Source organism: Pelophylax lessonae, assembly GCF_965119305.1.
Source record: "Pelophylax lessonae genome assembly, chromosome: 3".
NCBI lineage: Eukaryota > Metazoa > Chordata > Amphibia > Anura > Ranidae > Pelophylax > Pelophylax lessonae.
This window is the reverse complement of record NC_138770.1, coordinates 349,897,797-349,910,122: the sequence shown is the minus strand read 5'-3', so window position 1 is coordinate 349,910,122 and position 12,326 is coordinate 349,897,797. Positions and strand designations below refer to the sequence as shown.

Here is a 12,326-nt window from a genome sequence, read left to right as displayed (position 1 = left end):
TTCCACAGATTGGACCAAGCTGTATGCATATAGTCAGAAAAATCCAATTATTTGCAAATTTTGACAGTTCCCCAGCTTTGTCAATTGATTCACACAAAACTACCTGGTAATATAAGGTGAAAAATTCCAAGACTTGCTTTAGCCCCAGTTCACATTAGTGCGATCACTGAGATCGCATGTAATTCGGAGCGCACTGCTCCTAAATTACATGCGATCTCATGTGCGGTGCAAATTTCAGCCATACACTTTTTATGGCTGAATTCGCACCGCATCCGCACAAAACACGCACCTGACCCTTTTTTTTATCCGGAGCAGAATCGGATCGCACAGTGGTTCACACTAGTGCGATCCAATTCTGTGCGAACTTGCAGATCGCATTGCAATATGCGATCGCAACTGGGGGTGTCGTTAACTTTTAATTGACACCCCCTGCGTATCGCATATGACAGTGTGAACTGCCAAGGGTGCGGATGCGATGTGGGAACATGCTGCATATTCGCAGTGTTCCCGGATTGCACAAATGTGAACCGGGACTTAAAGTCAACACCTGTAGATTGAAAAAAATAAAACCCTCTTTAGATTTCTTTAGAGTAGTAAACAACATAACATCAACATCAGCATTGAAAGACATTTGGCTGTTGATAGATAGAAACTGTGACTATTATTTGTACATGATTTGCAGTCATCTTTGCAGAATGTACATGGGGATAGGTTTTGCATCACCTCTGAATTGTAGCTCTTTACTGTTCTTCTCCCTAGAGAAAAAAAAGGACAAAAAGCATTAGAATATACAAACAGGTGCACATTTTGTTTCATTAAAGGCTAACTCCACCTTTTGCAACATATTTAGGGTGTAACATAGTGCAAATGCCTCCCCATGACAGTGTCATTTTTACAATTTCTGTAATTTTGTGGGGCTTCTTAATAGCTTTGGGTCTTTGGGCTGAACTACATTAGAGATAATTTGTCAGGGAAACCTCTCCTCCTCTATTGAGAAAACTTCTGGGATTCAGATTAATAACAGAATCCCCTCCACCATTCAGAGATCATGTTACATCGCCAGCATAGGACTATCTCTAATACGGTTTAACCCTTAGACCCAAAGCTATTAACTATCACAAAACCAGAAGTTCATCACCAGGAAGAGGACTGGGCACCCTGCTGAGAAGATTTCTACAGGGCCCAGCTGCCTGCATGCCATTAGATATACTTGATTACAGATTGCAGATACAAGTTAGGTCACTAAAGCTGTAGAAAAAAAGAAGATTGCTAAACTCCAGTTTAAGTCTACAGGCACAGGAATAATATGTATTGCTTATCCAAGGCTATGGCACTTTTTTCTGATGTTCCAGGTTGTAGCTGAGATACAATACAATGGAAGAGTGGCCTCCACTAATATAAGGTGTCGTCTACATCACGCAGGCAGTGATGTAGACACCTGAAGAAGAATCACCCAAAGTACACAGAAGAAGAGATGAGAATCATCATGTGAACATAGCTTCAGGTAATTAAAACTGACCTTTGGGTAGGTTTTCTTTTTTTTCATACCAGTATTTAGAAAGGAGTGTGAAGAAGGCATGGTAGGAGGGGTTGCTAATATCTTGGAGCTGGGGTTTAAATACCCTCAGCTGCCACACTGCCTTTCACTGTAAATAGTACCAGTAAGGCCATGTGTCCATGGTCAGTGGGGGAGATTTACTAAAACTGGAGCACTCAGATTTTGGTGCAGTTGTGCATGGTAGCCAATCAGCCACTAACTTCAGCTTGTTCAATTAGGCTTTGAATAAAACCTGGAAACTGATTGGTTTCTTTTTTTTGTATAATAAAGTTTTATTGAAATTTTTCCAGATATATACAACCAGTACAAGAATGACAAATAATAACAAGTAACAAAAAAGAAAAGAATACATCGGCCATAGATGTTTATCAAGAAAAACATGAAGAATACATGTAATATTGAAAGAATGTGCTAGTGATATGAGCATCAGTATACCAAAGGGGAGGTACAAACAGTGGGGACAAACGAAGGGCACCCAGTCATGGAGTGCCCCGATGCTCCTCCCACCCCACATTGTCAACACGGGTACGTCAGGACAGGGGAAGACTCATTGCGGCATCCCACTAAGAAAGCACCCCCAGGTATCCCACACCGGTTCAGGATCTATAGAATATAAACATAGCACTAATTTTGCATATCTAGTTTGCATCCCATGAGCGATATATAAGGGAAGGAAGAACAAGAAACATGAGAATAAAATAAATCAAGGGGAAAGGAGGAGAAAACAAACCTAATAGAGGGAGATGTGAAAAACAAAATGAATCACTTAAACCAAGTGAAAACATGTAGCCACTCGGGTGCCACTTAAGTGTTGTATAGCAATGTTAATTAACCTGACCATGTGTCTCTAAACCTTTCTTGTCAATTTTTGACCATATGAACCCAATGTTCAGCTTCCTTGATTGTATCAACTTCCCTTTTACAGTCTAGCAGAGTGGGACATTTAAATTGTTTCCAAAACCTGGAAATTAATGATTTGGCTGAATTCAATAAATGAGGAGTTACACTTTTTTGTAGAGTTTTAGGGATAGGGGAACCCCATGGAACAAAAAATGGAGAGGAGAGAACCCTATGGGTCTAAGAGTCGTCCGTTTGATCCATGGGGCAATGGTTTTCCAAAATGGGTTAATTTTAGGGCAGGACCACCATAGATGGAGAAATGTGCCTGGGCCATCACATGCTCTCCAGCAACGTGCATTTACCATCTGGTACATTTGGGCTAGTCAGACAGGAGTCCGATGCCATCTGCTGAGGAATTTGTATGACATTTCTTGCCTGTGGGAGCTTATGGAGGTAGAGTGAGTCAATCTGATCAGTCTCTGGATCTGTGGTGGGGTAAAGTCTTGACCCATTTCTCTCTCCCTCTCCCTAACAAAATAAGGAACAGAGGAAGACTGGGCCCCCGAGGACGAGACAATACATCTGCGATAGCAAATGTCTAGACTCTGGAAGGGCGATGCAGAGAGATTCAAAGGTGGTAAGTGTATTAAGGGATCACACACGAGGATGTAATTTTTGAAAAAAGTCTATTAGTTGGCGATATTTCCAAGTCTCTAAGGGTAAATTCCCAAAGGAATGTGTCAACTTTGAAAGAGGGGATAAAGTGCCCTGTGGGGCGAATTTAGCGCATGCCATTCTCCCATCTGAGCCCCAGGAGGAAAAATATCTAGATTCTTTACCAGGGGGAAACCATGGGTATCCCCCCCAGTGGTACTAGGGGGGAAGTTGGGGGAGCATCCCATACCGAGAGGGAAGCCCAGGTCAATAGAGATGTCCAATCCGAGAGGCCTCTAAATGCAGCAGGGATCCACTGGGCACCGTCAGATAACTGCCTGCCATTGATTTCTCTAAGGGAACTCATAATTTAGTCGAGGAGTCGTGACAACAATTTAGTGTACAGTGGTGATCAAAAGTTTGGGCACCCCAGGTAAAAATTTGTATTAATGTGCATAAAAAAGCCAAGGAAAGATGGAAAAATATCCAAAAGGCATCAAATTACAGATTAGACATTCTTATAATATGTCAACAAAAGTTAGATTTTATTTCCATCATTTACACTTTCAAAATGACAGAAAACAAAAAAATGGCTTCTGCAAAAGTTTGGGCACCCTTCAGAGTTAATATCTTGTACTGCCCCCTTTGGCAAGTATCACAGCTTGTAAACGCTTTTTGTAGCCAGCCAAGAGTCGTTCAATCCTTGTTTGAGGTATCTTTGCCCATTCTTCCTTACAAAAGTCTTCCAGTTCTTTGAGATTTCTGGGCTGTCTGTCACGCACTGCTCTTTTAACCACTTGCCGACTGCCTAACGCCGATCTACGTCGGCAGTCAGCCCCTCACAGGCAAAGTGACTAGCTTGTGAGGGTCTAGGGAGCGAGCGCGCGCCGCCGGAGGCGCGCTCCCGATCCCGCGTGGTCACGGACCCCCCCGCGCGTGTGACCAGCGGACCCGATGTCCGCCGGTCACTCGGCGATCGGCGGGGGAGAGGGAGAATGTCAGGCAGCTTGTGTAAACAAGCCACCTGTCATTCTCCTCGCTGTAAAGACACTGATCAAACGGATCTAGTATGTAGATCCGTTGATCAGTGTCCTTACAGCTCAAGCCACAGCCAATCACAGTAGAAAGCACGCCCCTAGGGATACACACAGCCCCTCCCTCCCAAATAAAGTTAACCCCTTCACTACCAGTGTATTTTTACAGTAACAGTGCATATATATAGCACTGATTACTGTAGAAATGTCACTGGTAACCCCAAAAGTGTCACAAATGTCAGTCAAGGGTCCAATCTGTCCGCCCCAATGTCGCAGTACCACAAAAAAATCGCAGATCGCCGCCATTACGCGTTAAAAAAAAAACAACAAAAATGACAAAAATCTTTCCCTTTGTTAGTAAACGCGATAACTTTTGCGCAAACCAATCAAAATACGCTTTTTGCGATTTTTTTTACCAAACATAGGTAGCATAAAACAAATTGGCCGAAAATGTTAAAAAATTTTGATTTTTACATTTTTTTTGGGGGAAATTTCATATAAAAAAATGTGAAAAATATTGCTATTTTTGCAAAATTGACGCTCTTTTTTTGTTTATAGCGCGTGATCAAAAAATCGCACAGGTGATCAAATACCACCAAAAGAAAGCTCTGTTTGTGGGAAAAAAAAGGACGCCAAATTTATTTAGATACAGCGTCGCACGACCGCGCAATTGTCCGTTAAAGTCACGCAGTGCCGAATCGCAAAATACCCCCTGGTCAGGAAGGGGGTAAAATCTTCCGGGGCTTAAGTGGTTAAGGTCTATCCATAGATGTTCAATTATGTTGAGGTCAGGAGATTGTGAAGGCCATGGCAAAACCTTCAGTTTACGCCTCTTGGTGTAATCCCCCCTGGAATTTGAGGTGTGTTTAGGATCATTATCCATTTGTAGAAGCCATCCTCTCTTTAACTTCCGCTTTTTCACAGATGGCATCAAGTTACCATCCAAAATTTGCTGAAATTTTATTGAATCCATTTTTCCTTCTACTTGTGAGATGTTCCCTGAGCCACTGGCTGCAATACAACCCCAAAGCATGATTGATCCACCCCCATGCTTAACAGTTGGACAGAGGTTCTTTTCATTAAATTCTGTGCCCCTTCTTCTCCAAACGTACCTTTGCTCATTATGGCCAAAAAGTTCAATTTTAACCTCATCCACAGAACTTGTTTCCAAAATGCATCAGGGTTGTCTATATGTTCATTTGCAAAGTTCAAACGCTGATTTTTGTGGTGAGGACTAGGGATGATCGAACTTTTCAAAAGTTCGGTTCAGCCAGAACATCCGAACTTCCCGAAAGTTCGGCCCGGATTTCAGAACCCCATTGAAATCAATGGGACCCGAACTTCGGTAATCAAAAAAAAAAACATTTTGAAACCCTAAAACCCAATAAATGCCCCTAAAAAGTGCCTAGGGTTCTGGGTCATGTCCCAGGGACTATTAATCACACAAAAAAAAATTGTCATTTTTGATAGAGAGTCAATTATTGAAAAAAAAAAAAGAGTGGGATTTTTGGATTTTGACTTTGGATTTAGTGTCTGGGGGGTCTAAAAAGAGTACCTGTGAATTTTCAGCTCTGTAGCATGTCCAGAACCATAAAAAAAAAGATTGTTTGTATTATGTCACTCCAAAGAACCCAAAAAAATGCCCAATAAAAACCCTGCAATAACACACCTGGGCGTTTTTCTTTTGGCGCAGTCGTTTTTTTGGGCATTTTTTTGAAGGCAGGCAAAACATCTGAACTTCTGCATAGGGGTATATATACACACACACTTTTATGTATATATGCCCATACACATATATAGGTGTGAAAGTAGCAGAACACTATACTTGCGCTAATGAAATAAATAACACCAATATGGCTCCGCTCCTATCACACCTATATATGTGTAAGTGTAAAATACATATAAGTGTGTGTGTATACACATACCCCTATACAGAATTTCAGATGTTTTGCCTGCCTCCAAAGACCCCAAAAAAATGCCCAAAAAAACGCCTGCTGCAAAAAGACACCTAGGTGTTTTTTTTTTTGGCGCAGGCATTTTTTTGGGCATTTTTTTGGGTTCTTTGGAGGCAGGCAAAACATCTAAACTTCAGTATAGGGGTATATATATATATACACACACTCTTATGTGTATTTTACACTTACACACATATAGGTGTGATAGGAGCGAAGCCATATTGGTGTTAATTATTTAATTAGCGCAAGTATAGTGTTCTGCTCCTTTCACACCTATATATGTGCAGGTGTATATATACAGAGATGTGTGTGTATATATACCCCTATACACATGTTCAGATGTCATGCCTGACTCCAAACATGTCCTCAAAAAATCCCTATGAACGCCTGCAGCCAAAGAGCAAGCTGAGAAGCCATATCAGTGCTCTGAAAGTGACATAAGAGAAACAATCTTTTCTCTATAGCGGTCACCCTGATATGGAAGGGTTTTGTCACCCTGCCATAGCAGTCAGAGTCAGTTAACCCTACACTACGGTCCCCTTACACTTAACACTTTCCCTACAGAAACTGAATAATTAAAGCTAACTAAAGTGGAAAATAGCACCCTAACTACACACTAAAAATTGCTAAATGACACTTTGAAGCAGAAGTAACAGAACTGCTTCCACTCTCTTCCATGTCCCTGTATAACAATGCTAGGAATTTGGCGGGGGCTATCTTATATACTGGGGGGCGTATTCACTAATGATTGGACTATGGACCCCCTAGTCACTCCAATTAAATTCCTAGCATTCTCCTACCCCCTCAATTGTCTTTTACTGATGGTTCTGGTCCAATCATGGGCTTTTAAAGCCCATTTCCTGAACCATTGCATTTTGGTCGGTTCTAGTTGCCGAATTCTGAACTTTTTCAGCAAAAAGTTCTAAATTCGGCCGAACCTCGAACAGCCAATGTTCGGGTCGAACCGATGGTCGACCCGAACCGTTCGATCATCCCTTGTGAGGACGTAGAAGAGGTTTTCTTCTGATGACTCTTCCATGAAGACCATATTTGTACAAGTATCTCTTTATAATGGAATAGTGTACCACAACTCCAGTGTCTGCCAGATCTTTCTGGAGGGATCGTGCAGTCAAACGTGGGTTTTGAATTGTTTTTCTAACAATCCTGCGAGCTGTTCTGTCTGATATTTTTCTTGGTCTTCCAGATCTTGCTTTAACTTCCACTGTTCCTGACGACTGCCATTTCTTAATTACATTCCGAACAGGATATTGACATCTGAAAACGCTTTGCTATCTTCTTATAGCCTTCTCCAGCTTTGTGAGCGTCAACTGTTTTCAGTTTCAGTTTTCTAGACAACTGCTTAGAAGATCCCATGGTGCTGATTGTTGGGGCAAGGTCAGATGAGTCTGGGCATTTAAAACCTTTGAGATTGACATCACCTGGTCTTCCCAGACGATGAATGAGAACAATCCATGACACTGGTAGGTCTCAGCCTTGGAAAGGGGGCAGTTCATGCTATAAATTCTGCAGGGTGCCCAAAATTTTGCAGATGCCATTTTTTTGTTTTCTGTAATTTTGAAAGTGTCAATGATGGAAATAAAATCTAACTTTTGTTGACATATTATAAGAATGTCTAATGTGTAATTTGATGCCTTTTGGAGATTTTTCCATCTTTCCTTGGCTTCTTTATGCACATTAATACAAATTTTTACCTGGGGTGCCAAAACTTTCGATTACCACTGTACGTACCAGGTACATAGCCTTGTAATATAGAGCAATGTTGGGGAGACCCACTCCTCCATCCACTTTCTGTCTACGGAGAATCTTGTAAGCCAGCCTAGGGCGTCTGTCTTTCCATACCAATGCTATGAATGCTTATTCTAGGTAGAATGGTCATTTTGAGAACATTCACCCTCCCAATTCATGTTAGGGGATGGCCCTTCCAACTCTGCAAGTCCTTAGAAATGCCCAATAATAAGGTACCATAACTGAGGTCGTATAAAAGTTTTGGATCCGGGTTGATACTAATCCTGAGATATGGTCAGGAGTCAGTGTGCCAGATAAACAGAAAGGAATGTTGCAGGGAGGTTGCCATGGCTGGGGGGACATGAATGAGCAAAAGTTCAGATTTTCCAAAATGTATTTGAAAATTAGATCGGAGGCCAAATTTGTGAACTTCGGATAGTAGGGCGGGTAGAGAAATCTGAGGGGTGAATAGGTAAAATAAATGGTTATCAGCGTAAGCCGATAGCTTATGTTCCATGGAGCTTATGCGAATCCCTGAGATATCCGTATTACCCCTAACTGTGTGGAAAAAAGTCTCTAGAACTAGGGTGAATATTAACAGGGAAAGGGACACTCCTGCCTGGTCCCATTATGAATGCTAATGTGGTCTGAGAGTGTCCTGTTTACCATAACCCTGGCTTTGGGGTCTGCGTATAATGCCAGCACCCAGCCCAACATACGTTCACCCAGACCCAGAGCTCCCAATACTTCTGTCATAAAGGTCCAGTTCACGCGATTGAAAGCCTTTTCGGCGTCAATAGATAACCGATTGATTTTTATGCAGAGCTGCACCAAATTATGCACTCTCCAGTTTTAGTAAATCTTACCCCAATGTCTGAAGCACATGACTTTACACTAAAAATACAATTTTGTCTAGTTTTCTAAAATGTAGTTGAGTTGCACCTTTAAGTTGTTGTAAAGGCACAAGGTTTTTTTCCCCGCCATGCATTCTATGCATGAAGGGAAAAAACACTCTGTATGTAGGAGCCACCCCAGACCCACCTATTACTTACTTGAGCCCACTCTTGATCCAGCAATGTCCACAAGAGCCTTGCTTCTCTGAGGACTTGCACTCCTGATTGGCTTTTGGTAGCAGCTGGAGCCATTGACTCCCTCTGCTGTCTATCACAGCCAGTGAGCCCATAGGGAGGGGGCAAGGAATGGACACACAGAGCCGCGGGTCAGGAGTGGGCCTGCTTGGGTGCACCCAGAGCAAGCTGCTTACTGTGGGGGCACCCAGCAGGAGGGGGGAGCCAGGAGTGCTGGCGAGAGACCCAAGAAGAGGAGGATGCGGACTGCTCTGTGCAAAACCACTGTACAGAACAGTTAAGTATAACAGTTAAGTATAACAGTTAAGTACAACATGTTTGTTAATAAAAAAAGTCTTCAGTATCACTTTAGGAGCTGCCAATTTATTTTCTGGCTGATTTTAAAAAACTTTTTTAACTTAAATGAAAGTTTGCTGGACAAAGCTAGGAGAGTTGCTGATCTAATGTTCAATGCTTGCTGCATCAACCTCTGCAACATCTCTAAAATACACTCCTTCCCTATCAATGACACCACAAAGCTCCTAGTTCACACCCTGGTCATCTCTGGTCTTGATTCCTGCAACTCCCTCCTCATTGGCTTACCTTTACATAGGTTATCCCCTCTTTAGTCCATCATAAATGCTGCCGCCAGACTCATCCACCTTACCAACTGCTCAGTGTCTGCTACCCCTCTCTGCTGATCCCTTCATTGGCCTTTGCTCACCCAACAAATTAAATTCAAATTACTAACAACAATTTATAAAGCCATTCACAACTCTGCCCCCAGCGTCATCACTAACCTTGTCTCACAATACCAACCTAACTGCTCTCTTCACTCCGCCCAATACCTCCTTATCTCTAGCTCCATTGTCACCTTCTCCCATGCTCACCTCAAGGACTTCTTCTGAGCCTCTCCCATCCTATGGAACTCCCTACCCCAATTTATCCAACTATGTCCTAGTCTGTCCACTTTAAGATGACTCCTGAAAACCCTTGTCTTCAGAGAGGCCTACACTGCCCATCAACTGTACTTTTGTTTTCTCCATCAGCTCATCATTTTGTATCACTTGACCCTCCCTCTTAGATTGTAAGTTCTAATGAGCACGGCCCTCTGATGCATACTTTTTTAAATTGTAATATAATTGTATTATCCGCCCTTATGTTGTAAAGCACTGTAAACTGTTGGCACTATATAAATACTGTTTAATAATATTTATGTAAATTATTAGTGAGTCATAATACAATGTAATTTGCAAATATTTCAAACAAACTTCTTTCACGTTATCATTAACGGGTATTGTTTGTAGAATTTTGAGGAAAATAATTAATTTAATCGATTTTGGAATAAGGATGTAACATAACAAAATGTGGAAAACGTGAAGCACTGTCAATACTTTCCGGATGCACTGTATTCTCTCTGGAGAAAAGCAGATTAAAGTGTTATATGATCAACATGTATAAATACATAGGTGGTCCATAGAGTGAACTTGGTGTTGAGGTATTTACATTAAAGTCTTAACAGAGGAAAAGTGGGGAACTCTTTACGTCTGGAGGAAAAACTGAAAATTTCCTATCAAATACTTACCGTAATTTTCCTTTCCTGATGGACTCCATGGCAGCCTACGTGTGGGTTAGTCCCGCCTCCTCCTACCTCATAGGACCCCACTCCCATAAATTTTGCTCTGCCCCAGAGACCATGTTCCATTAATAGCTTACTCCAGCAGATGGGAGGGGACTTCAGCTGCCATGGAGTCCATCAGGAAAGAAAAATTACGGTAAGTATTTGATAGGAAATTTTCTGTTTTCCTGACAGACTCCATGGCAGCCTACGTGTGGGAAATAACTAGCCAAACACACCAGGGTGGGCAAACTGCTGTTCAAAAAGAAATTTAATTTGCACCATCAACTGATAGTATCTGCAAACCAAAATCAACAGATGATAAAGAAGCTGGCTCGATACAATAATGAGCCATGAAAGTATGAATTGAAGACCATGAGGCCGTTTTGCATATAACTTCGGGAGACACATGATGGAATGCTGCCCACAATGTCGACACTCCTCTCGTAGAATGCGCGGTCACCGCCTCCGGGGGAGCCAACCACTTAGCTCTAATTGCCCATTGAATGGTCTGGACAATCTATGTTGCAATAGTTCTAGATGAAGCACGCAAGCCCTTGTTCTTCCCATAGAACAGGACAAACAGGTAATCTGAATGGCGGAAATGAGATGTGGCTTCCAGATACAGTCTAAAAAATTGCCCAACATCTAGTGAATGAGCAGCAGAATCAGAGGATTTGAATGTTGGCAACACAATTTCCTGATTTTCATGGAAGACAGAGGATACCTTGGGATGCAAATCTAACATGGGAATTAGAACCACCCGATCCGGGAAAAACGTCAAGAAAGGTTCTTTGCATCCCAGAGCTCCCAGTTCAGAGACCCTCTTTGCCGAGATGATTGCCACCAGAAACGCTACTATGAGAGACAACCCTTTGATGGAGAGCTGATTCAAGTGTTCTCTTCTGAAGTCTGCAAGGAAATCCAGAATGAGTGGTAGATCCCATTTGGGGAATCTTGGCTTCCTTTACGGTCTGAGCCTGGAGGATCCTCTGAAAAATTGCCTCACCAGAGGATGCTTCGCCCAGGATATCCTGTGAAGGCCAAGATAGCTGATACTTGAACTCGAAGACAGCTGACTGATAAAGGCAGATCCAGGCCAGACTGTAGAAAGCTCAAGATAATTGGAACTTTTGGAGCTCCATGCGCATCCATACTCTCAGTGATGTGAGTCATGAACTTCCTCCAGATCCTCTCATAGACTCTATTTGTACCCGCTCTTCTAGCGTTCAAAAGTGTGGAGATGGCTCCACTTGGACATCCTAGTGCTTACAACCTTTCCCTTTCAAGAACCAGGCCATCAGGTGCAGATGGGCCGGGCAAGGGTGTAGCAATGTTCCCTGAGACAGGAGATCCGGCCTGGAGGGCAGTGGGACTGGCTCCCGAAAGCTGAGCTGTAATAACATTGGAAACCATGGCCTGTTTGGCCAGTATGGGGCCACCACAAGGACCTCCACTTCTTCCACCCTGAATCTCGTCAGGAATCGAAGGAGGACTGGAACTGGTGGAAAGGCGTAAGCCTTGTGAAACCTCCACCCCGAAGGCATGTGGGCATTGGAACCTTGTGTAATACTTCTCCAACTTGAAGTTGCACGGGGAAGCGAACAGATCCACCTTCGGAAGGAACCCTAGAGATTTGAGCCACTGCAACACATCAGCATGAAGACTCCATTCGTTGTTGTCCATGGAGACTCGTGAGAGAAAATCCGCCTGGACGTTCTGTGTCCCTGGCAGATAAACCACAGTAAGGTTGGACAAATGTTTCTGAGCCCAGATCATTATTGGCTTGACCTCTTTCAATAGAGAGTGACTGTGAGTTCCCCCTTGCCGTTTTTTATACGACACTGCCGTCGT

The 12,326-nt window shown here is 42.7% G+C and overlaps 1 protein-coding gene across 1 annotated transcript in view; it reads right to left on the bottom strand.

Annotated features, from left to right (window-relative positions):
* Positions 1–544: 544 nt before the first annotated feature.
* The window catches only part of LOC309549497 (CD109 antigen-like), a 356,480-nt gene continuing 344,698 nt past the window's right edge, over positions 545–12,326 (bottom strand). The window contains exon 34 of the mRNA XM_082249831.1: positions 545–755. Coding sequence (XP_082105957.1) covers positions 586–755 — 170 coding nt within the window. The 3' untranslated portion in view covers positions 545–585. The remainder of the gene's footprint in view (positions 756–12,326) is intronic.